The following is a 27,255-nucleotide window of genomic DNA, read 5'->3' as shown; positions in this document are numbered from 1 at the left end:
CCTTTAACGAAACAGGTTTACAAACTTGCAAACTTTGACATTTAAGCCAACCGACCATGAATCATCAGAGTACATACCATGACTAACTTGACACCATTGATTCGCATTAACCCCCCATGCCATCTATGAAATAACACAAAAACAATAAATTACGCATTAAAAAGTCAAATTTCGTATCCTCAAATACGACGTATCTACGGGGAATTCTTATCTATAACTAAAATAGCAATTTAAACTTCTGTATTCACATAAAAACATATTTAGTCATTTCAAACTCAAATGGCGTCTGTATGAACAATAGTGGTGACAATTTGCGTATGTAAGTTGGTCTATTTCCGTTCATGTTTTTTGTTTCTCTTCATATGAACTGAATATGACCGCATGTATTTTTATCACACATGCATGTATTATGCTTTTTCTCTTTCCATTCAAGGAGCTTTTCACTGTTCCATATTAATACGCGATTCTGATTGGCTAATGCAGTCACACCACCACATGACAAAAGCCACGCGGTCACAAACATTGTAAATTATTTTATCTAAACACGTCATACGCGCTTACATGCTACCAGAATACAGTATAACGTAATTCTGATTCATAGTAAATATATCTTCATTCATACATTTCTTACACAGTTGGTATTTTCGGTCTTGTGATTACTAAATTCACATAGTTTTGCTACTATTCGTTAAAATTTACCTGTTCTCTGATTCAGATTGTATAAAAAGCTGTAAATTAAAAGTTGAGATATCAAAACTGGCATTTACGCAGTAAAACTTGTCCTGCCGTTCAAATTGAATAAATTTCACAAAGCCTACAATTAATTTTGAAGGAAAACTACCGGTAAGTGCTATTTATCTTTGGATAAAAGTTCATGAGAACTTATTCCATTTAAATTTGGTGTACAAGCCCTATTTATTCAGTAAACGCACTGGCAAACCCAATATTTCCTGGCCCTATGCACCTATATGTAAAATTTAGGTAACAAACCTTGAATTATAGATACCCATTTTAAGGAAGTCATCTGAAAGCCGATTGATACCATAGCCTAAATTAGTGTCAAAATATGCATGAGTTCTATTGTTCAAATCAAACATTCATATTTGTTTGAGCACAGAAAACTTATCGATAAAGAGAAAGCTCTGAACTTTGCTTTCTAACTTTCCATCTTTCCATTAAAAAAGCTCCCCCCCCCCCCCCCCCCCCAACCGGCTAACCTCAATATATAGCGTTCTCGCAAATTGCGTGTTACAATGAGTAAGATTCTGCGAATGGTTTCATGCCCCTTTTGGTAGATAGTCGACGCGTATCTGAAATTTCTTGAGTCGGAGCTTGCCTCTTTTCAAATCCCCTCTTCCTGTTTTTTCGGCTAAACGCCCAATTATTTAACATGAAGCAGCCTACTTCTGCAGACAACAGATAACCTTTATTCCCATGTGCGGCCAGCACCGGCGCAATACATGCAGATAGTCAGCAGATTGTAGGTCTGGCTGAGTCACGCATATATTATTACCCCCGTCGGAACTAAATTGCACCTCTAGCCAATTTGTTTCTAAGTCGATAGGAAAAGATGCGTCTGTGGAAAAGCGGGAAAACAATCCCCCATGGAACTGATATCGTCTGCGCTCTTTCCCAAAAGGAAGTGTGCAATTTTTGACAAAATTACGGTTTTTCAAAACGCCATAACTAGCAGTCATAAAAATAATCCAATCTATGTTGCTTAACGGAAACCAATTTTCTAAAATTTGGTTAGATGATTTGATGAAAAACAAGTACATTTTCAAGACAAACAAAGCTGTTCATTTCAATCCAGTTGGACTGGCGAATGCGATTGTCTTAAGGCAAATAGAGGGTGTCCATTAAAAAAAAACAGCAGGACAAGTCCTGAAATACAATCCAAGTAATTGAATGAAAGACAGACCTAATGAACCTGACCAGCAGATCAATTGCACAATCCCAGCCAACAAGACAAAATCTCAAAAGTTGAGAAACTAAAATAATCAAACAAACTAACCAAAAAAACGATTATTGCTAAAACCCTTGAAGCTTTTAACTTGAACTAGCAAGCCCGCATAAGCATCACAAAATCATATCCGACCAGGTTTAAAAGAAAATAGGATTTTTTCCTGGCAACTCGGGTTCGAACCCTTGCCCCTCGTTTAACAGCCACAGCTCTTACCTCTTAGGCTACCGACGAGTATTTTTGGCGTCCATTACCTTATTTAACAGCAACTTTTGGTTAAGCGACAATTTTGGCTTTGCTGTGATTAAGGTGCGCTATGTTAAAGGAGCGCAATGAATTTGCATAAAACGAGCTTCTACAACCAAATCCCAAATTTATTTCCGAGCACATCATACATCCTTTTCCTCCCCTACTTGGGCTTGAAAAAAAACATTTGCAGAGCAGGCTCTTAGGCATGATTGCGCGGGCTGCATTCTTAAGGATCGTTAAAACATGTGAACATAGGAGCGCTGCTAAACATTGCGTTCAAGTGCGACTTACATTTAATATATTAGATGAGAGGGAGAGAAAGAAATGGAGAAAGAAAGAAAAGACAAAGGAATAAAGAAAGAATGAAAAGAAGACATAAAAAAAACAAAGAAATGAACAGGGGAAGAAAAAGACAACCAACTCACCAATTTTTTATCCCAGTAAACGATGTATCCTTTTCCTCCACGACTTGGGGTCGAACCCATGCCCCTCTCTTCACAGCCACAGGCCTAATCCATTGCGCTACCGACGCCTGTTTCTGTTGTCTATTGAACTGGATACATTCGAAAAATTTTTGTCTCGCTTGTTTTTGCTAAGCCGTATGCTTAATGAGCAAAAAAAAAATGCAGATCAGGCACTTAGGCATGATCATGTAGGCTGCATGCTTAAGAATCGTTAAAACATGTGAATATAGGAGCGTTGTTAACCATAGCGTTCAAGTGCGACTTACATTTAATATAACAGATGAGAGGGAGAGAATGAAATGGAGAAAGAAACAAAAGATGAAGGAATAAAGAAAGAAGAAAAAGAGGATACAAGTAACAAATTAAAGCAAAGAAATGAAGAAGGGAAGAAAAAGACAATCAACTCGCCATTTTTTATCCCAGTATGTTATAAATCCTTTTCCTCCCCTACATGGGCTCGAATCCATGACCCTTACTTCACAGCCATAGTCTAATCCCCTTGCGCTACTGAAGCACGTTGCGGTTGTCTGTTGAACTGGCTACATACGCAAAGTTTTCGACAATGACTTTTTTGTCTCTCTTTTTTTTTGCTAAGCTGTATGCTTAATGAGCAAAACACAATTACAGATTAGACGGTTAAGCGTGGTGGTTGTGTATGCTGAATGTTTAAGGGTCGTTAAACATCTGACGATAGTAGTGCTGTTAACCATTGCGCTCAAGTGCAATTTACATTCAATATTTTAGATGAGGGGGAGAGAAAAAATGGAGAAAGGAATAAAAGATAAAGGAATAAATAAACAACAAAAAGAATATATAAATTTAAAAAACAGAAACGCAGAAGGGAAGAAAAGGACAACCAAATCCCAAATTTAATTCCGAGTACATTATACATCCTTTTCCGCCCCTACTTGGGCTTGAACCCATGTCTCTCGCTTGACAGCCACAAGTATAATCCCTTGCGCTACAGACGCCTGCTGCTGTTGTCAATCGGTACTGGCTACATAAGCAAAATTTTTATCAATGTTTTCGTTTCGCTTGTTTTTGCTAAGCCGTATAATTAATGAGCGAAAAAAACATTTGCAGAGCAGGCTCTTAGGCATGATTGTGTGGGCTGCATTCTTAAGGATCGCTAAAACGTGTCAACATAGGAGCGCTGCTAAACATTGCGTTCAAGTGCGACTTACCTTTAAAATATTAGATGCCATATATGACTCATTTCAAAATACTCATTAACTCGCGCAAAAACCTTGAAAGAGATGAATCTGCCACTAAAAGTAGATAAACTGGACAAATATGACAAATGCATCAAGAAACTGAGAAGAGAAAATTTGAAGTAAATTTCCAAAAATAGGGCTATAAAAAAGGTCAAAACTCTGGAGTTCTGTTTTGTAAACCGTCTACAACATTTAAAAAGTTTCGTTGGCCAGTAAAGATAGTAAAACTCTATAGGATAGTAAAGGATAGTATAGGCCACTATAGGATAGTAAAGATAGTAAAGAGAATGACAAAAAAATCGAAAAATTTGAAAACAATTGAAAATTTTAAATTGGAAGCTTTATTTAAAAAATTCCCTACAATTGCAAAATTTAAAAAATTGAAACTATTTTATTGCCCCTAGAAACTATGTAGTAACATACAAGCAAACCCTATAGGAGGTTACCTGGCCACTGAATAAAAGTTGCAAAAATTTGAAGAAAAAAATTGCAACTTTATCGAAAAATTGGTAAAAGATGTTAAAATGAATGTAGAATGTTGAATACCATTCCATGGCCAAAAAATATTTTCAGTAAACTGTCAGCAAACCCTAGATGAGGCTTCTTGCTTCTGGCGCTGGAAAGCTTGAATAATGACAATAAATGTCAGAAAATTTGAAAAAAAAATCAAATTTGATTTAAAAAAATTGGTAAATTTCTTAGTTAAAATGTTAAAATGTTAAAAGTTAAAATGTTTAAAACCACTTCATTACCACTAGAAACTATGCAATAACCTATTATTAAACCCCAGAGGAGCTTTTTTGACATCAAAGTCTGAAACAACTCAAACAATTTGAAAAAATTAGTATAAATTACCGTGTTTATGTTTGGAGTAGCAATAGACATAGCGCTTAAAGTGGCCGTAAAAGGCAATTACGTCTTGCAAAGGACCTTTATCAACTTTAATAAACCTCAATTTCAGACTGGTATAACAAAAAATCCAAAAAATGACGAAAAAGTGTTAAAATTTCATTATTTTAGGCTCAAAAACTCCCAAAAATGACCTTTTAACCTTGAATTACGGCCTTCCAAGTAGCTTCACCACTCTGAGCACTTCAGGGACTACTAAACGCGGGCCTCTAATGAAACTTGATGCCCGCTGAGCTTTACCTGTTTATCCCGTTTTGAAAGCTCAAAGTCATGAAAACAGGTGTGAAAACATCTTACAAAAATAAAAAAAGACAGCACCAATACAATCCAATTCTTGGATTGTAATTAGAGGCTAGCTGCATGCAATGCAGTCAATAAAATTAAACTACAACGGACACTTCAAACACACAGCGCAACCTCTCTCATTGACGCCCATTCAAAACCAAAAACAACGTTCTGAAAGTTTGCTTGAGTCATTCAACTGGCAAATTTGTTTTTAGAAAGTAAATTTAAGGAAAACAACTCCGAGAAAATTTTTCCATTGCTCGTTAGTTAGAAACTTGAGAATCGTTAATTTTTGTGTCCTTAATTATCAAATTTACTCTTTGTTGGAAATGTGGACTTTGTTGGAAATGTGCAGTCCATTAGATAGACTTTCAGGACCTGTCCTGACATATAATTTTGTTGTTCACGCATTTTTTCGACGACTTCAAGCTTTCGAAACTGAATAAAAGTTTAAAGCCTGAGGGCACTAAGATGAGATTGAGTCCATGAGCAATATTCAGTAGTCTGATAGGTGACAAATGGGCTGAATTTGGTGGGAGGGCATGGTATAAAGAGGCAAAGTCAGTTCTTAAAGTTTTGCAGCCCAAAATTGTGAGGTTTTGTTTTCCTTTTTGAAAAACTGAAAAATTTGTTCATACTGGACGATGGTCGCTACTCATAAAAATTGTGCACATTTAAGAACTTATTCAAGCTTTTGTTGAAGGTAAATATTTTGTAAATTACAAAATGAAAAAACAAGTAATGAGTTTTTCGTTTTTTTTTTAAAAAAAATTGTTTTCATTCGGGTTTTTTTTAATTTGGTTTAAATTAAATTTTGTTGTTAATGGATAGATTTCAGCGAAATGAGTAGATAAGAATCAAAGCTGGAAACCTTTAAATCTAGAAAAGCACAAAAAAGATGAAAAAAAATTTTTTTGAACTTGATCCGAATTTGCAGTCTTCTTATAATCCGAAGAATTGCAATTATAAAAGGAAATTATAAATAGAGGAGATATGTTAAATTTGCGAGCACTGAAACTAAATTAGATTGATTTACAAACATCACTTTGTTGTCAAAGGTTCCCAAACAAGTTCGAAAATTAACATAAAATGTTTGAATAAAATTAAAAGAACAGAGGAAATTGAGGTTTTTCGCAAAAATGAAACAAACGACTGGGGTCGCAACGCTTGCAATGTTGTAATGGTTTTAAAAAAGATTATACTAAGACCAGCAAATTCAATTTTTCCTGACAAGCAAGACAAAGCGGAAAAGTGCATCAGAAGGACAAGAAAATGTCACTGGTAATCTTTATAAACAAGTAAAATCTTCGTTTTAAATGATCCATGATCAACAGAATGTTCAAGTTTGACTACTGAGCAACAGTTTGGCTAATTTTTTTCAGATGTCTTCATAACATCAGTATTTCAAAATTATGAGACAAATTGTGGAAAATTTTGAAAACTTTACAAAAAGTGAATGGTTTGAGTAGGAACTAGACCAACATCAAGAGAGGAGGACCACTCAAGCTCCAATAGTTTGTAAATAATTGTAAACTTTAAAAATGATTCTTAAACCTCTGTGCGGCATAAAAAGATTCCAAATTCAACAAACTGTAAAGAAAGTGCTCAATTACATTATAAAGGTTCTGAATGAGAATCATTGTTTATTATGTCGTTCCAACAATCACTTTCTTCATCGCACCTTCCATCCCGATTGCAACTTTCTTGTTAGTGGCTGGCTTCATTTCTTTTCTCTTTCATGGACTATATTGGAACTTTCCATGCCAAGCACAAACTCTCACAATCCGTCTTGTTTAATATGCAGTAAACATCTAAGTTTTAAGTTTTGTGAGCTCTTGCGGCGTAAATTTGTTATTTATCAGTGGACAAAACAAATAATTGTTGAGATCAGATTGTTGTGACGCTACGAATTGCTTTGTAGCCAAAAAGAAGTTGTCGTTGATTTCAAAAATTTCGAAGAATTTAAACGGTAATTTAAATGGTTTTGATTGTTTTCATTGCATTAAAATATGTCAATTTTAAGTTGCAGCAAATTTTTTGTGTCCGTCGAGTGATTTCTAGCCTGCCAATGTGAAATCTGTTTCAAATAATGAACTGTTCCTCGTCTCATTTTTGGTGTGTAGTTAAATGTAGTATATTTTTTGGACGGGGAATTCTCGTGGGCTAATTTTAAGTATCATGTTTTTGAATTTTAAGAACAGGCCGCGTCTCGATGGGTTTAACGCTGATATAATTGTGTTAGTTTTGTTAATCTGAAAACTTATCTGGGTTGCAAATCTGATCTCCAAGGTATAGATAAATGGATAGGAAAACTAGAATTGTGAAACTATGAATGCAACCTCCACAAACAATCTTTATTTTACCTTTAAGGAAACCGACTCAATATAAGTCTCTCGAATAACCAAAACGGAAACTTTTCAGAGTCCGAATGGAAAATGATTAAGATGAAAACATATCCGAGGACATAAGTCCGAATCGTTTTTTAATATTATGTGAACATATTCAAACTGCTATAGTTTACGTGAAATCAAAGTAGTGCGCACTTAGTGATTCCAATAGTAGTAAAGTTTTCATTTCTTGACTAAACTAGCAGAAGGCCAAACACTTGAATAATGTTGTACTATGTCATTTTTTAAAAGGTGTAATAAAGTTAAATTCATGAACTTGGTGGTTTTTTTAATTATTCGTGAATTGGCCTGTATACACTTTAGGATGATAAGATTGACGTTGATTCTTGATCACAAATTCTTGATTAAAATTTGAATAAAGACTTCTTGTAACTCCTCACTTTGTCAGTGTTGTTTTTCCAATGTTATTGTAATTTCATATTAATGTAAGTAAGTTGGACATTGTTCTCGACGCTCATTGGGTGAGACAAAAATAACAATTTTGAACTCCTCTCACCTTTTTGGGTGCCAAATTTAACAAGAATAGCTCCCCTACAAGCAACTATGGAGGTGAACAAGGAGGCTCGGTAATGTGCGTTTGCACATAAAATTCCGACCCCGCTCATCTACGTTTTCACTTAATTGTCTACAAAATGAGGAAGAGATAAAAAATGAACATATCAACATATCGTTCAACAAACTACTAAATGAATAAAGCAATCGACCTTAGAGGGCCTATGAGACCTATGACTATCATAATATGACTACCAGAAAAGACGGCAATAAAAATCAAATAATTACAAATATTACGACCAAAACGTGTTGTCCATTTTTTGAAGATCATTAATAACCAAATCGAAATGGCATCAGATTAAACTAACAACTTATACTAAGCAGATTAACCTGTACTTCATTAGAAAAATTATAGGACTTTTCCTCAATGCGACTTGGTAACAAGTCGACAAGAAATGAGCAAAATTGCAAAGTTTGAAAAAAACATAGCTTTTTTTTAAAAGAATTGATTTCAAACTGATTAGAAACATTATGCATCAAATGAAGTCAAGGAGAGATTCTTTTATAACTCCATAGAGAGCGATAGACCTTTCATTTACGAGGATACGTCATACCACTACAAAAGGTCAAACACGGGCAAAAAGGAAAAATTTGCAGGAAAAAATTTGCACGAAAACGATGTCCCTGTCAATTAAACTTTTAAACTTTAAGTTCACACTAAAAACGTTAAAAATCTTTGGTTGCATTTTTTTCAAATGACCAGAAGACCACTCAAGATTGTGATACTGTGAAAATTCGACAAAAACCTACAAAAATAGGCGAAAAATCACGAGTGTTTTATAAAAAATGGTTGTACCAAGGACAAGGACCATTTGAGGAAAATAAAAATGTTGTAAAAAATTGTAGCTCAATGTATAAGGTATGTACCTTGTCTGTAGCGATGGTAAACTACAATTTAACGGAATGAAGATTAGCAAATCTCAATAATTCATTGTCTTTTTCAAAAGACAAATATTTTAAAAATTCATAGCCATGTAAGCTTCCGACTAAAATAGTTGACAGTTTATCTTGCGACTTCTCGGAAAACTAACTGCGACTGTTATGAGTCAGACTAAGTCATAAGACTATAAAATAACATTAAATACAAGCTGAACTAAAAAATTTCATAAACAACTTTACAAAACCACATTGTTGAAGCCATATTAACAGCGAGGACATAAAATCTTCATTTGTGTCTCCTTTGATCATCATAAAGTCTTTTTGTAAAATGACAGCAAAAAGAACCACAAAAATTGAAAAGTATCTAAATTTCACAAAATTCTTCTGAACCAAATTGTCTAAGCCCTGAGTACATTAGTCAAAACGTTTAAACAACAGGAAATTTATTGTTTGTTTCAACAAAACATTAAGGAGACCTCTTATTAATGAGGCTAAATTACGCAAATGATACAAAATTTTAAAATACGAAAAAAACATGCAAACCAGAAAAAAAAGTCGAAGAATACTTTCTCTTTTTTTAGAAAGTTAATTTGAAAGTCAATAAAACCTTTAGTTATATACCAATGTCAGTTATTAAATTCATTTGTTTGTCTGTAGTTGGCCACTGAGGCCTTTAATTATCCAATATTTGGCATACAACAACAAAAATAACAACAAATAGAGGGCAAGAATAGAAAACTCTATACGGAAGAAATTTTGATCTCTATTTACTGAGAATAAACCAAAAGTTTTCTGAAATTTAAAAAATTAACAAGTTCAAAAAATCACTGAATTTTTCTTAAACCAAATAATATCATCGACATAGAAGACCATGCATTAGGTGACAACCCAATGCATAGTACAGGTTCATTTGCACCTTTTGAGGAAGCCATTTGGATCTTTGAATGGTTAGACTTAGTAATCAGACTTCAAAAAGAACGACAATTTAAGGCAAAACACAAGAATTCAGTTAATGTTTACTAACTCTTCCTCAAAGCCATAAAAAACCTCAGGTTCTCTGAAAACAATATATATGTACCTTCGGCGTCTTTTTTACGTAAATGAGAGCTGTCTTTAATGGAGCCGTGAATAATAATTTTGTCAGTAATTAACTTTGAAAAAACGTAAGCAAAATATTTTGAAAAAAGGCAGCACCAAAAAAAAAGTTTATGATTGTAAGAATCCATGTTAATATCAAACCTATCCTTGATTTTGCCGCGCGCCCAATAAACCGCCCATTTGTTCCAAAAGTTTGGGAATTAGTCCATTTGTGGAGTGAAATGCTTCAAATATTAAAGAAACAACGATGAATTTTGCATAATTATCGAGTTAAATCTGCAAATAAGACAAAATGTTAATTACAGAAGACTTTAATAGGGCGCCTAATTGCAACTAGCGCTATTTTGGAGATTAAGGAGTCTGCGTCAAGGTTTCTGGCAAACTTTAACAAAGTGGGCCAAAAAAGAATATTTTGTGACATTTTCTGATGAAAAACGTTCGAATTTAGAAAATTTAAAAAAATTTTAGCCAAAAAACTTAAATCAAACAATTCTTTAACGCTCCTCTATCTCTAAGGTAACAATAACAATCTACCGTTAAAAAATTTAATTTAAATTGAGTATATAGTTCCTCCCTCCCCACTTAAGTGGGGGTCGGAAAAAATAAATATCATAATGGCCCATTTTAGATTTGGTGCTTACAATTTAGCATCTCTATCATTTAGCATTATGTCTAAATAGTAGTTGTGGCTAAATTCTCCGGTTCCGTGGATCCTCTGTTAGCACAGAATTCCTTGAAGTTGAACTTGTCAGAACTATGCTACCTTGTATTTTGCTTCGCTTTAAGACATTTTCGTAACAAAATGTCAAAGTTGGCCGCTATTGTACGTGTCAATAAATTGTGTTTGACGTAGTGTCCATTAATGGAAATTTTCTTTGTTTAAACGCCACAACCATCTTCGCTTATACAATTTTGTTTGTGTAGCTAATATGCTTATCCTCGCAATTACACCGACAGACAATACTTATAACATCATTCACAACTCTGACACATTTCGATTAGCCGAATCCAAAAAATTCAAAAATTAAAACTTACATTTTGAGAGTGACAACTATCAACTTTTCTGAGCGGCGAGTTTGTAAGGACCGACGCTTGACAATTGAATTTCAGGTAAGTAGGTCAATCTCAAAAGGTTTTAAAAAAGTACGTTCGAATTTAGAAACTAAATGTTGGCAGTTAACGCGTTTTTTAGGTTAAATTTTGTGTTCGAACAGAGCCACCTTTTTGATGTTTCCCCCTTTATCCTATTTCAAGGATTTTCTAAAAGGCCAATGCATTTTATGCGCGTCGAAAAGTGTCGAATAAGCGGATAGTTCGGTTAAAAGGTTAAATGAATGAGCTAATTTGTTTTTGAAAAGGCTAGACAATTAGTCTATAGACATCTTTTGTTTTCTTTCTCAGAGAAACGATCTTTTGACATCTGCTGCCGCTTTCAAACCAACTGAAACAACTCGTGCGTGTCGTAACTTGGAACTATAGCGCGTCCCATAAAGTTGAAATAAGCGAACGTTTCAAAAGCCACAGATTCGAGCTCAAAGGTCAAAGTTCAAATTTAAAACATGTCGAAAAAATTGATGAATATAAGCTTAATGGGAAAAACGTTGACATTCAAATGACCAATTTGATGCTCAATTGCCTGTTTTTGACGTTTTCGAACGTTCGCTTATTTCAACTTTATGGGACAGACTATAACTGAAAAACTTTGAACAGCCAGATTGTGTGAAGATTTTTCTATTTGAAATCTACAGAAACAAAGGAAACGAAACAAATCAATCAGCTATGACGATTCAACACGGATTCGAAAACCAAACCAAAGTTATCAATGTAAGTTATTTTTTATTATTATTAATTAGCATTTACAAATTTGTTTTTAAAGTTATTTAACAGCCAACGCTAATTTGAGAATATTCGATATAGAAACGGACCAAAAAGGAAACAAGTTTAAACCTTTAAGGAAACAGTGCTCGAAAATTTTCAGAGGGAATTTTAATTTTTTTCTGATTTTAGATTCGGGATGTTATTGTATATAATACCAAGTGTTCAATTACTTCAGTTATTGACCCCTGGTACGTTATACCCCTCGCCAACCCCCCTCCCCCAGTTACAAACAAATACGCGTTATTTAGCAAGGCACTGAAGCAGTCACTGATGATATAGCACTCTAGTTGGTCAAATTTTTGGTTTAATAATCATCAACATACTTAACACGCTTGTAGTCTAAGAAGTTTTTATGAGATGATTGTGAGTAAAGTCTGAGATAACATGATTTTGTCTTTAGGAGGTGGAGAGGATCCGGATTTCGAGAGAATGTCCGGAGAACCACATCATGACCGAGTTCTTTCCAGACATGGAGAAGCAGACACTCCACTGTCTCTTCCAAAGGGGCCTCAATATCTCAAGTTAGTTCAACATTTTGAGTCACTTAATCCAACTTATCTTAGAGTGACAAGCTCAGAATTTCTCCATTACAAGAGGCACTTGATAACGAGATAGTTGGGCTAACAGTATCCGCGCGGGTGCTACATATCGTAGTAGCTAAAGGAATACCGGTACATTTCTGATTCAACTGTATCACCATGAAACAATTCATTTTTATCTATTCATTTTCTGATCTGATAGTTTTGGGACACAACAGCACTCTATCTTATATCTTAACTATCATTCGAGAGTTTCACTTGTAACATCGAATTTTGAATTTTTTTTATCGGGATAACTTAAACAAACAAACAGTACCTCAGCGACTGGTTTTAAATGGGATGCCTTAGAAATATGATTGAATTATTTTTCAGGACATAAACCCTGCCTGGGATCCCGAAAGCCCCCCTCCGCCCCGGCCGAGTCTCCGTCATCTCCCTCCCCTGGTGAAGATGGGGCCACCTCGAACGAGTACCAGTGGAAGACATACGATGAAGTGAACAAGTTATCCCAGATGGTGGGATCAGCTCTTATCCACTCTGGCCACTGTCCCAGGAAAGAAGAAAAGATCGGAGTGTATGGAACCAATCGGTGGGAGGTGAGTTTCGAATCCGTTTACCGCTTGAGCTGCTCATTAATGAGAAGGCGCGCTCATTCAGGTGATTTTTGGGCAATGATCAGACTCGTGATCGGTCATGATAATACTTTAGGCTGACTCTTTCTGGGGTCCTCGTCCCTGTAATTGTAAAAAAACAAACTCCAACCCTGCTGTGTGTTTTCATTATCTGGTTATTGGCACAAAACTCAGGGAAAGTACCAAGGACACAAAGTTTAATGCTAAGACATACAAGCTGAATGATAACGCGCTATCACATTTTGTAAACCTTGATTAAACTGGACTATTAAAAACAAGCAATTTCATGGGAAGGACCTGGAAGCGATTGTTCGAATTATCGACGAATATCTCAATTGAACAGAGAATACAATTTCTGGAGAGCATCAATCTCTATTGATTGAAAAATCTCCGCAATTAGAAACGTGAAAACCGAGCAGGTTCCAGGTCAAAGATTTTAAAGCATCAGTTTGTTTTACCTGCGGCTGCATGCGGATTTCGACAACCCTTGTTTCTTGTCTCTCGACAGCAGCTCTGCTTTGACACCTTGAGTTATACATGTGTGATCTTTTTTGTTACTGAGGAAATCTACCAAGACAAGTTAAGCTCAAAACATGAGAGACTAATAACCCCCTTCAAAGTAAACGCAGGTATTTGACGAGGCAGTGCAATCGGACAAAACTCTATGCTGCATGGCAATAGTTGAAATACTGGTCTCTTGATATATAAATTGAAGAATTGAAACTTAGAGGCAAACAATGTAGCACACTTTGCTTTTTGCTGACAAAATAAATCTAAGTGAACTTGAAGCGATAGATGTATGGAGTCAATGGCAGTGTTATCCAAAAATAGAGTTCATCATTTGGATTGAGATAGAACCCAGCAAAGTGTAGAAAGATTGCCGTTCGCATATGCACGTAAAACACGGAAGATGAAGGTTCAAGACTTTGAGTCCAGGAAAAGTTTTACCTGAAACGATTTACACGGCTAATGAGCGTAGATACTAAAGTAAGTTCAAAGCTGTAGATAATCGGCTCTGCAACAGACAGACAAAACTTTGATTATTTCTGTTTACATCATGAAGACATCGTGCTTCTTGATCCTCTTGTAAGGAAGTACCTTGATTAAGCTATTCGGTCTATGATTTTTATCATATTGCAGAATTTACTAGGTGCTATTGGTTGTAGCAAGTTTTCACGTGTTTTTTAAACAAACGAAATTATGATATCAGCGGTACTTTATCCAATGTTTATCATGACGTTGAGGATTCATTTTTTTATTGACTGCAAGTTTTGGAGCCTGGAACCACTTTAATATAAAATTTTTATAAAGCTTCCTGATTTATTGAATAGTCAATATATCGCTTTTATGAAACAATGCAAAGATAGCTTTTGAGCCGTTCAAGCTATCCAATTAGCGTGCTTTCGTTCCTGAGTTTTCACAAGGAGCGAAAATCTGTTAATTAATTCTAGAACTTGAGTAAAGAATTTGCCTCTTTGCTTCTCTAAAGTTCCTTGAATAGCAAGTGTTTGTTCAAACTTTTCCTGGAACAACTGATTTGCTGTTTCAGTGGGATGTCACCCAGATGGCCTGTAACTCCTTCTCAATGGTAACAGTGCCTCTCTACGACACTTTAGGAATGGAAGCAATCTCACATATCGTATCAGTTACTGAAATGAAGACTGTCGTTTGCGACAATGAAGACAAGCTAAAGAAACTTCTCAAATGCCACGATCAATGCCCCAATCTTTCCCTGGTTGTGGTTATGGACCATTTATCATCCGAAGTGACTGCGCAAGCTAAGCTCGAAGGTGTCAAAGTAACGACATTCCAGAAATTTTTGGAGACTGGGAGGAGTAACATGCATGCGTTTGTTCCACCGCTGGACGCGGACGCTTTGGCACTGATTCTGTTCACGTCTGGAACCACTGGAATGCCGAAGGGTGTGATGTTGACAAACCGAAATGTCGTGACAGATGTCGGAGCCATGCTGGAGCACTACAAGGTACAGCGTCTGGACAAAATAAACCAAGTTTACCCAATTTCTGATTTATTCAAATTATCAGACCGACAAATTAGAATATAAAAAACCTAAGAGAAATAGATATTTTGTAGTATTCAGGAGCATGCCTCAGTAGACCGTGGCGAACGGGATCCAAATGAACAGTATATTTTAATTATATGATTATTTGAATTCATGATTGGTTTGTGGCCAGAGCTAACTTTAACTTAGTTGGGCATAATGAAAAGTTTTATTGTGTACAGTAAATGTAACGAGTACAACCCCAGTCCATTTCGAATAGTTATCTTGCAAGATTTCTGCCAGAATCTTGCAAGATAACATTAATTCTGGCAAAATCTTGCAAGATAACCATTTTTCTACCAGATTCTTATGAGTATCATAAAGAGTACAGCAAAGCATGCTTTTAAAGCACGTTGTGGTATTTCAAATGAGATTATTGAACATCAGGATCCATAGGAGTCAATTTACTTGTATTGGGTTTTACAGCATGGGTGTTTTTGCATTGGGTAAAATATCATGTAACCGCAAGGTGAGTTTAAGCTACGAAAATTTTTGATCGGGTTCCATTTCTGCATTGGGTTCCAATTTTTGAGGTTCTACTTAACTGTTGACTAATTGAAAAAAGAACGCGCTGCTGATGTCTTATGTCTGTTCATGTCTTATCGGAAGATCCAGAAATTGCGTAAAGAAGCAATTGATTCTGTAAGATGAAATCAAACAATCAGCATGATCGTTTTTTCAGGCGATTGCCACACCGACCAACGATGACAGTGTGATCTCATACTTGCCACAAGCACATGGCTTCAACCAAGTCATCACTCAGTGCATGCTGGCATATGGTGCCAGAGTTGGCTACATCAGTGGGAGTGTGTTGCAGCTACTCGATGACGTCAAAGCTCTCAGACCCACACTCTTTCCTATAGTGCCCAGGTCAGGAAGGTTCAAGCCCAAAACCTCGCATTAGAACCAACAATATCATAGAACTTAAAAATATTAATTTTAAGATAATACTGATAGTTTTTCGGACCTTCACCATTGAAGCACCCCCCCCCCCATCCTTAGCCCCTCCCCCCCCCATCCTTAGCCCCTCCCCCCCCCCCCCAAATAACCCCCCCATCCTTAGCCCCCCCCCCCAAATAAATGCAATTATAACGTAAAGGGAACTATAACGACAATTAAAATCTATTGTTTAAATATTGCACTCAGCTGAGTATTCTTAGCTTGGCTTTCTCTACCCTTTCAAAAATTCAAAAATATTAGGAACTGTTTTGTTTATACTAGGTTGATGAACAAAATCTACGACAGCATATGGCAGAGGGCATCGAAGAGTACCATTAAGAAACTTCTGCTCAAAAAGGCATTCGAGGCCAAGAAACATCAGATGAGCAAGGGCGCATTTGTTCACAACGACTTCTGGGATAAACTCGTGTTTAAAAAGGTAAACAAATACCAATTCAGGTGATAAAGCTAACTATCTATTGGAGTGCTAAGATCTGGAGATCTTATAAGTTTGGATGTGTATTGGAATATTGAGAGCGTACAATGAAATGGTTCAATTAAATATCCAATTTTCAGCTTGTCTATACATTTTTTTCATCCATGCGAATACTCGGAACTTGCGCTAGAGCTATATCAGTACTGTCAAGTCTCATTACAGGTATAGCAACAGTACTTTGCCAGTCAGTAGATAATTTTGTTTGTTTACCAGAAGTCTAACTGACATGTGTTTATAGGTGCACAAGTTGTTTGGGGGACGTGTGAAGGGATTGGTGACTGGATCTGCACCTGTGTCTTCAGAAGTGCTCACATTTGTCAGATGTGCTGTCGGATGCGACGTTCTCGAAGGTATCCAACGCGTTCTCCCCAATTTAAAAATATCAAGTCAAGCCATTCGAACTATTTTCCCGAGTTTATTTGAAATAAATATCCGGTTACGCATCATAGAAATTTCTTAAGAATCATACAATGTCATAAATTATTCACGGTAATCATACAAGGTGATTACTGTTTTGAATCATTTCTCGTGATCATGCAAGAATAAAAAAAATGCAACCCCAAAAATCAATTCAATTTTTTTCAAGGTTATGGCCAGACGGAGACGACCGCAGCCTCGACATGTACCCTCTCGGGTGACTTCACCCCTGGTCACGTGGGAGTGCCTCTCGTGTGTTGTGAAGTGAAGCTGGTCGACATTCCAGAGATGAACTACTTCGCATCAAACAATAAAGGAGAGGTAATGTAACAAAAAATTCAAGAAAAGAAAACTGAATTTAAAAGCAAACTATGTGCTTTTTAACGGCAGCAGTCAGTTTTTGAGTGAAAAACAAATTTGAGAGGTCAAAATTTACTGAATTAATAATCCCCTCCCCAGATCACAGGAATTTGGTCAAAAGATCAGGTGTCATCGCTTTCTATTGATCGAGATTACGAGCACATAAGAAAAACTATTTCAGGTTTGTTTCCGTGGCCCTCACTGCTTCGTTGGTTACTGGCGAGACGAAGAAAACACGAGAGCTGCAATTGACTCGGACGGTTGGGTCCATTCGGGAGATGTTGGAATGTGGACTGAACAAGGCACTTTGCGATTGGTGGACAGAAAGAAAAACATTTTCAAGCTGGCTCAGGGCGAGTACATAGCACCAGAGAAGATTGAAGGAATTTACGTGCAATGCACAACAGTTGCACAGGTCTTTGTTCACGGAGACAGTTTGGAAGTAAGTTTATTTCTTAACGACTATTGACATAATTCCATTGAATAGAACCGCGGCAGTTTTCTCAGCATTTTACATGTTCTGGTTTTGTATAACAACTTGTGCCTTGTTTCCTCTCTTCCGAGGTTTTTGCTATCTTTTTCAATTCCTCGCGTTGTTCTGTTCAATTCCTCGCATTGCAATTAAAGAGAAAGTTAGTAAGTAAAATAAATTTCCATGTGAACTATTATTTTCTGAGCGAGAGAATTTTTTTGTGTTCATTCGTTGAACACTTTGAATGAATGAATGTTCGACTTTGAAATGTAAAGAGAAAGGAGCATATACAACCGTTTTAGCAGTTTTTTTTGTCAATTCGGCTCATTATTCTTTTTCGTTGGATTTTCGTTAAAATAATTTTTTTACATAAAAATGATTAGACAATTTTTTAATTGGCAACGTCCCTTTGATAATTTATATTCTGTTTTTAATCAGATGTCTTTTTGTATTATAGAAATTGTATACACTCTAATCCGATTGTCCAATTGTTCTAAAGTATTTTATTGGTCTGTGGCTTAATTTACTAGAATCAGGCTTTCTGTGCAATATCAAGGATTTTAATTTCGTGTTTTAGATATTTCAGTTTTTAGTGCTTGAAAATCTTCAAATTTTTGTATTTGCGTTTTTATTGTGACATTTTTGCAAAATATTTCAGTTGTTCGCATCTGGGAATTCAGGTTTCAATGTTTCATTTTGACAGGAGGGTAGTTATGTAAATTTACTGTACCTCCAATGATAAATACTGAGTTGAACTTGTGTTACTACTTGAAGTTATTGAATTTTCAACTTCAAAGTTAAAATGCTTTTTTACTATTTTCTTACAATGCTTTCGCATCCTCCACTTTTGCATCTTTCGCATATGTGTATGCTGAGTTGTTGCCATAGATGAGCGTTTTTTGCGCCCGGCCTTGATGTAACATTTTTCCTTAAATTTCAGTATGTTTGCTGCAGACATCATTTAACATAAAGCTGCTCTTCGAATTTGTTGAAAATTTAATTCCTCACTTTTTCATATGTGTTCTGAGTTGTTGATACAATTGCTCCGTTTATTTGCTCTGCCTTTGAGTTAGGATTTATAGTATAACCCCTTTCCGTGAGTTTTTAATTGTTTGGTCTAATATATTTTTGGCTCATAAGTTTGACTGGAAAGACTGATAGATTTCATTTTTTGGGGCCAGGTTTTGTAATTAAAGATCTGCGAAATATTTCATTCCTGTTTCCTTGGAAGTTAAGTTTTTTGAGCTGCTTACCCCGAAGCGAATAATCTCTTGTAGGGTGTGACGCTTCGTGTCGCTTCCAGAATTCTTCTGGGTGTTTTTTCGTGGTCATCGTGCTCACGACCAGATGTCACGATCACTTCAATTACGTTTTTCGTTTGTTCATTCCTGCAGTTTTGACTGAATTGCGTGAGTAACGTCGTTTTCCTTTCTTTTTGTCCGAGTGGTTTGGTTTAGTTTTTTGGTCACACGTGACGTACTCACTCTTCGAAAGGTTGTTCTCACTGACAAGGACTTTTCTTTTAAAATAAAGATGAGGTCAACTGAGTTTGTGGCACTCCCGTTGAAGTTTTTAAGAGCAACTAATACAAGCAGCCCCAATTTGGAGATTATCAAATGTAACATCTCATCAACTTATAAGAAGTCGAGAAATTTCTTTCTTGGTCTGTTAAACCTTTTGAACTGCAGATCTACAAAGTTATCGCGTCAATTGTCTGGCAATCTCCCAGCTATATTTGAATAATAAGATTGTTTTAAAGAAAATAACTCATTATAGGAACATTTTTTCCTATCAGATTGTCTACGTTCCTTCTTTCCTACAGGTTTTATTGTTCTTGTCCGCTATGAATTTGGGATTAGGAACGTCATGCGAGACTGTATTTTTTATAAAAACCAATTTTAACGGTTCGAAGTCTTTTAAACAAGGAAAAGTGTAAGTTATCGTTTTGATTTTATTTATCGTTGGAGATATTCAGTTTTCTATGTTCCCGTGGAGTGACAGGCTGAATTTATTTTTCAGAATGTTCCCCTTTTAATTACCATAATCGTTAATAATGAATCTAGAATACATCTAAAAGTTTTGTTTGATCACACCTCCATGTTTGGCTATTGTAGTAATAAAGTTCTGAAAGCCTCAGTTTGGATCAATTGTCAACAAAATATTGCATTTCTCATTCAGTGCGCTTTTTACAAGATAAGGCATGTAAATTTGAAAAATTGTGACTGCTGAATAGAATTTGTTCGAGACATGGATTTGAACATCTTCACTCATTTGAAATTTTATGTAACTCTGAATTATGTTACAAATTCTGCATCATTTTTCCTGGATTAAGACCGTGACTTTTTTGATAATTTGGGAGTTAAATTTTGAAAAGGATATTGGCATTTTTTGAACAATCTTTTCCGTTTTCTTTTGTGGGGATCAATTGAGGCTTTACATTCAAAAATAGTTTTTTCATTTTAAATATACCTTGCTTAGAAATTATAAGGGGCGAGGGATTTTAATTCTAGCTGTTATCTATGAATGAACCAAATTTTTGAAAGCAGATATTTTGAACACTTATGCGCTTTATTACAGGAAATTTGAAAATAGTTGCAAGCATTTTTTTTTGGATATTCTATTCTGGAAGTTTGCAAGTTTAATTGGACCGCTTATTTTGAATATTATTCCCGCATATCTAATTTCAGAATGTTTAAAATGGCTGAATATAGCTCTCCAACTAAGATGGGGAGTGGGTAAACTTTATTGGAAAATAAATTGCACTACGATATTCTTTTCAGTTCACCAGTTTCAAATTCTCCAGTTTGCTCCGGTGTAATACTGGCTATCATTTCGAGTGTTTGTTGTTTTCGATTACTTCAATTTTTGTGATCATGGGTTTCATGATCATTGTAAGCGTTGACTAAGATTTTAGAAAAACAAAAAAATCAAGTTGGCTATATGTTAAGCAAACGAAATAAGCAAGTTGTGTACGGTACAAGAAATGATAGTATTTCATTACAAATTTAACTACCACCAGAGACTATAATCAGCTTGATTGACTAAAAAGGAACTGCACATCGATCAAGCTGAGGTTTAATTCAAAGTAAAATGAATGCTGTTTTGAGGTTAACTTTTTCCTTTGAGAAAAACGTCCTTTTTATCAGCATTGTTTTTATTATAGCCAGATAGCAGATGACAATATTCATTTTTGGTACTTCTAGAAGTTTTCGGCAGTTATTCAAGCGAAATGAAAGTCATTGAAGCTAAAAAAAAATTAGTTCATCGCGTGGTTGCCATATCTTGCCATAATTGAAAAACTATCAGAACATCTAAAGAAAATTAAATTTTTGCTTCTTACATGCGGTATATTGCATCGAAAGTAATTCAATTGTAGTCAATTGATATTACTGAAGGCGTTCTTTCTTTAGTTTCATTAAAGTGAACAAAGATTGTTTTAAATGAACGCAGCTGTAGTCCACGTTCTTTATAATAAGTGGTTTAAATTTTAAAAAGCTAAAAGTGAATGATCGTTTTTTTGGCTCAATAGTAACTTTTCGATTGTTCTGTTTTGAGCAACTTTTATTTTATTCCATGTCTCACTGTCCATTTTAGCTTTCATATTAATCATGCGTTTTCTAAATATTAAAAAATCGACAAGTGGACGAAACAAAGAAATCTTTAAATTAAAGCATGACCTGTCGGTTAATTCAAATTTAGAATGACTTGGTTTCAACTTTGGTTAACATCTGCAGAATTTTTGCAAGTTCAAAGTTTAAGCAGTGAACGGCGGTGGACTCCAAATGTGTTTTTAAGATGCACTTGATTGACGATTCTGACCATGCGAACAGATTTAACCATATATATTTCACCGTTGATGAAGTATTTAAAAGCAAAAAAATTCGTCAACTTGTTTTATGTTCACCCGGTGAAATATGTGCGTGCATTATTGATGTACATAACTGCTTAAATTTTAAAATCATTGTGTAATTTGAGTTCATTCTGACTTTTCATAATCACTGGCTCATGCACTGACGGGTGTATGTGAAAATCACTGTTAGTGCGGCTAGTCGTTTCCAACTAATTGTTCCAACTCAATAAATTTATTTTGGTTTGAGAATTTTTATGCTAGCTTGAAGTTTTAAGTCAATTTTGGCCGATCGGTATCCGGAGATAGGGGAACCATTGAAAAATACTGGATCGATCCTTGAAGAGAGATTTTCAAATTTTATGGTTCTCGAGGAAAAACAGGTTTTAAAGTTAACTTTTCCCACCTTTTCACCTTTCAAAAACGCTTAATGTTAAAGGGTGTTCAAAGTTGCTCAAAGATTAGAAAATAAATTTTGTAATCAATACAATTGGCATTAGAAAGTTACGAAATGCCCGGCATACTACGATGTAAAATAGCAAAATGTCCTTAAAATGTCACATTTATGAGGACCCTTTTTACATTTTTTACTGAAAAAAAGCTTTAATAAACTTTCAAATGAAGAACATTGTGTGATAGGGTTTACTGAATTTGTTCTTAATCTGCACCAATTGTTTTAAAAAGAACTCAATCAAAGCAGACTACCAAAGTTTTAATTCCACTTCTTCCCTTAAAACCAAGTGTATTATAGATTAACGTATAAACAATGTTTGATGGCAACGGGAAGCACAATAAACTTAACAAAATCAGCAATTAGACGGAAAGAGAAGGCCCAGAATTAAAAAAATTGCCAGAGGCCATCTATTTGATTTGGGTTCAAAGTAACGAAAACCGCGCTCGGAAAACCACAAATTTAACAGCCTAAAACCGCTTCAATAATTTCAATTTAATAATAACCGCATTTCATAATTTGTGTTGATGATACATCAATTCAAGATGGCAGAAGCCAATATTAGAAAAGTTGAAACTCTTCCCGCCAAAAAAGTGGGAACTTGACTTTGTCCAAATAACACGTGTAAAACCGTAACTCTCCGATAAAAGAGACTGAGCATGACTTTATCCCGCCAAAACTACCTGCAAATTGCAGCTCTGCGACAGCTACAAAACAACAGAGATCCTGTCGCCGTACGGAGAACAGCAGATCGAACGACGCTGTCGGACCTTATCGAATTTGATCCGAATGCCACTTGGATCTACGGTTACGGTTCGAAGTGACGAATTTCCGTTTGCGTACAACTTGGCAAGGGCGTAACGTTTTTACTGAACTCCCATAAAATGATTTTTTGCAAAAAGTGATTTGGTTTAATTGAGTTCGAATTGCTGTAAAACAGAGAAACAGGCCCGAATTCATTGCATGCTCCAAAACCTAATGTAGAATACAATACCTCATCAGTGCGGTGACGAGTGCCAGGGATTCTGTACAAACGCTTGCAACTACACGCCAGCCTCCCAGACACAACTTCGAAATTTGGGGCTTGGTAGATTCATGTCTTGCGTGCTTGTTCAGAATCAATGGCATTGGTGTTCCAGTTTACGATATTCATAGGAGTTATGTCCAGTAAAAGTAGTGATTTCGTGTGACTAAATCGTGACAGGCGTACCTCTTCGTAACACAAAACCGCTGAACTCCCACCAGAACAAGATTCCTCGGACAAAACTATCTTAGCATGGACTGCGCGGGTTAGGCAGGTGGAGAGAAATCCACCTCTTTTCGGTGGTGCAGTGAACAGTGATGTAGAATAGTCTCATTTAGTCGAGGGTGTTGCTGATCAAGCTCGGCTTCTTCAAGGTAGTATGCTTGCTTCGGTAATATTAGAAAGCGTATGGTATTTGTAAGTACTGCTGAGAGCTTTAATTATCAACACGGATGGCACAGACAGCCAAAGAGATGATGTTGTCATTGCGTTCCGGACGTTTGACGCCCCTTTCGATGTTATTAACGCGTCTTTGTAACGCCTTTGTGTGGCCGGAAAGGAAACTTTTAGAATTGTCGACCACTGACTCAACCTAACTGCAAACTTTGCACGAGTTCAGGAATCGACCACTTTGTACTTGTTGCGACATGGTGCCATTGGTTAACGCTGGTATCATTGAAATTTTTACAGGCCCAGATTGCAATACTGGATGCTTATGGGTTGAGTTATCCACTATAAAACGGTTCTGCTGGTGGTCCACAAAAACTGGATCGATGGGCACAGATAGTTTGCTGTAAAATTACAAAATTTGTTTAGCCACATCCGGTATATTGCGTACAAACTCAGTGAGCTTTAAACCACAGAGGTGGAGAAGATGTACCAATTCTTTCTATCTATTTATAGCTCCCGAGTCTAGAGTTTCTATCGAGTCATGTTAAAGATCAAGGAGGGATTTTGCAGCTTCTGGGTACTACTGATGGTTCTCGCCTTACGTTGCAATGCGTAATTAGCGCAGATGGGTGAGGCCTTGTCTCGAATATATGGCGCGTGTAGTTGTACGACGCTGCAATGCGTATTTAGCGCAGGTGGGTGAGGACTTGTCCCGAATATATGACGCGTGTAGTGGTACACAGCAACTTGTTTTGATGTTCTCATGCCCGAAGAAATAGAGTTATGGTTAATCCGCTGGTAAAACCCCAAATTTCCCTGAATGTCTGCTGATACGGCAGATTAATGTTGGCGGAAGCGGATGATTACATGGATGAGTGAGGTTTATGCGCAGATGAGGACCTGTAGGCTATGATTTATTCAGTGAGGTGCACCGAAACTTAAGTGCTGCATTGAGCACCCTAGGAACACTTCCCGGCTTGTTCGGGCTCTTAACTGGTTGGGGGTGAGGTAGGTATTACTTTTTGCTGGACCGGTTCTCAGCTGCATGAGCGTCCGCAATCTGAACGTACCATTTGTTTGTCGCCTTGATGGCACTGGAGTAATTTTCTCTGAGACCATGATCAGCTGCTCGCCTTAGAGCCGACATCAACTGCACAAGGGCTGGAAAGAAATTGTTGGGAGCTAGGTGTAGTCAGCAGCTCATAGTTCTCCTAAATTGGACCTCAGGACATCGTGCACGTGTGTTTTCAGGATTCCGTGAGGGCGTTAATCCTCAGCAGTTCTTGGTAAAATCGATTTTCTTGCTCCCAATTCAATTTCATACCATTACTAGGCTTGCCAGTTCGTTGTCTTGGTCGATGTTTGCATTGAACCACGTTGAAGACTAAACGCGAACTTGACGGTGATGGTCCGTCCTCATAACGCCCAACGCATGAGCAAGCATACAGCAATCGCTGAACGATTCTCATCTTTAGAGAAGTATTTCAACGGGAGGGTGGCGTGATTACATACTGTTCAAGTATCATTCTCCGTAGCAATATGACAGGAAAATTTTTTAGAAAAATTGTAAATGGCTTATTGTGTTATAGGGCTTATTGAATTATTTTAGAATCCTCATTGACTTGGAAGTAGTTGCGGAGGCTCAAATTTGGAGGCGTAGCTAAATTTAAGGCAAATTAGGCTGACTTGTTTTTCACTTCATAAGAGATACGTTGCTTTGTTTGATTAACTAACTATTCTTGAAGTCCTGTTCACTTTTCCTGGTTGCCGGAGAAAATGAAGCCTTAATTTTTATCTGCTCATTTATAGGATTAGATGCATCTAAGTAACTTAAAATGCCCAGTAACTATATTGAGTCTAGTCCTATAATGATATCAGGAACGATTAAAATGTCGCTAATTGTAGCTTTACTGGTTCGATGTTTTAAGTTCAGTTACTAAACATAAAACTTAATGTTTATGCGAGAAACTCGCGTGCGGCAAAATTTTATCGGCGACATTTTATCGGCAGTATTTTGATGTTCATTTTTTTTCGCTGTTGGTTCCTGGACCTCAAAAAAGATTTGTGGAGACTGATTTTACGCGCACAATTTGATTTTTTGCACAAGATCGGAAAAAATTCTTTACCATTTTAAGGTTTTAACGTCTTCAAAATTGTTTTTCATGCTTTTGAAGTTTTTATATACATTTATTAGATGGCTCATTTGGTTTGGCAAAGGTTAGATCAAGTTTTATCTTGTGTTTGACATCTGGCGGGTGGCTACCCTGTGAGAATGCATTATTACAGTGCCCTCTTGTTTTTGCTACATGCTCCATTTCTGTTGAATACAATAGCGTAGTTTAATTTACCGAATTCGGTTTTCTGAAAAATGATACTATTCAAGAAGAGCTTTTTTGTCTGCAAAACATTGAGTGTTTGCTTAGTCTAAGCAGGCGTAAATACAGAAAATGGACCAGTACTGGTGTCGAACCAGCATCTTATTCTTGCATTTTGTATGCTCACCATTACAGACCGTTCTTAAGATCTCAAAATTAGGTATCTCTTATAATCCCTTCCTCAAATCGTCATCTCTCGTCACCTTTACTTTGAACAAATAGAACGTCTATCGTCAGCTATGTTAAGTCTGTCTGAAACACTATGCATATTTGGTTTTCCTCTCAACCTGACAGGTCTTTTGTTTAGACGTGTTGTGTGGCGATAGTGGTTCCTGACGAGGCTGTTTTGAGAGATGTGGCCAAACAGCAGCTGGGAATTGAGGAGAAGTCATGGAGCACTCTGTGCATGAACAAACAAGTGAAGAAGTACATCTTTGATGAGATGACCACTCTTGCCAACACACATAAGCTCAACAAGTTGGAACAGGTTAGCCCTCCCCCCCCCCCACCACCCCACACCACGCCACCTCACTTTTCTAATGGTACCATACATTTTAAAGTCTATCCTCACCTCTCTTATTAGGATAAACACACTATTATCAGTAGAAAAAAGCATTAGTTTGTTCACACGTAATAGTGTCGTTTAGGACCCCTTTTAGTTAAGTGGGTACGTCACATATACCCAATATAAAATTACCCAATATGTCGAATTACTCAATTGCATAATGCACAATGCAATAGGCGAGATTTCGAAAAAGCAGTTGGCCAGGGAAGGAAAAAAATCCAAAACCAAAGTATCAAGAACCGTGTAATGTTTCTTTGGAAGAGAAAGGAACAATTTACTGCTCTGGAATGTTTTAGAATTTAATCTCTGGTTTCAGGTGAAGAACATTTTCGTGTGGAATCAACAGTTTTCAATTGAAAATGACCTTTTGACCCCGACGCTCAAGTCCAAACGACCCCAAATGCGAAAGGCTTTTGCTTCTGAAATTTCAAAGATGTACAGCGAAGTAGCATCTGGAACAGTGTTCTGACAATCTCTCATCTTTTAAAACCTTTTTAACCAGTGCCAAATTTTTTGGAACTGATGAATAACCAACAATGACCTAATTTGCAATAAATAATTCACATCTCTTTGAAGTCCATACCAAAAATGCAGTTAATTAATGGCGATTTCTCTCTATCAATCTCTAACGTAATCAGTCTTAATTTCTGTGACTAAATAGCTATGTGTGAGTTCTGTGCTGACGCACGCATTAAGTTAAAAAGTTGTTATAGAAACACCGATATAGCTTTTAGTATATTAATCATGTGTATAAAAATCTATATGTATAATTGAACAATTCCATACA

At 36.3% G+C, this 27,255-nt stretch overlaps 2 protein-coding genes across 10 annotated transcripts in view; one reads left to right on the top strand and one right to left on the bottom strand.

Moving 5' to 3' along the window:
• Positions 1 to 27,255, bottom strand: part of LOC142343971 (uncharacterized) — a 286,528-nt gene that overhangs the window by 88,886 nt on the left and 170,387 nt on the right. The gene's annotated exons all lie outside the window — the stretch shown is intronic.
• On the top strand, positions 604 to 27,255 carry LOC142344523 (long-chain-fatty-acid--CoA ligase 1-like). 5 transcript variants are annotated; one of them, XM_075396251.1, is made up of 13 exons: positions 604 to 843; positions 11,423 to 11,474; positions 11,732 to 11,845; positions 12,300 to 12,420; positions 12,811 to 13,034; positions 14,620 to 15,054; positions 15,815 to 16,002; positions 16,354 to 16,510; positions 16,806 to 16,917; positions 17,154 to 17,305; positions 17,526 to 17,786; positions 26,211 to 26,390; positions 26,785 to 27,255. In XM_075396251.1, the coding sequence occupies exons 3-13, from the start codon at positions 11,801 to 11,803 to the stop codon at positions 26,935 to 26,937; spliced, it is 2,028 nt and encodes a 675-aa protein (XP_075252366.1). In that variant the 5' UTR covers positions 604 to 843; positions 11,423 to 11,474; positions 11,732 to 11,800; the 3' UTR covers positions 26,938 to 27,255. The 5 variants fall into 5 exon arrangements, with proteins under 5 accessions (XP_075252366.1, XP_075252365.1, XP_075252363.1 ...); XM_075396250.1 differs by having other exon boundaries at positions 11,707 to 11,845; XM_075396248.1 differs by having other exon boundaries at positions 11,423 to 11,499; positions 11,707 to 11,845.

The sequence above is a fragment of the Convolutriloba macropyga genome, chromosome 8 (assembly GCF_964194025.1).
Source record: "Convolutriloba macropyga chromosome 8, txConMacr16.3, whole genome shotgun sequence".
NCBI classification, from domain to species: Eukaryota; Metazoa; Xenacoelomorpha; order Acoela; family Convolutidae; genus Convolutriloba; species Convolutriloba macropyga.
The sequence above is the reverse complement of the archived record's forward strand: the minus strand, read 5'-3'. Positions and strand labels throughout refer to the sequence as shown.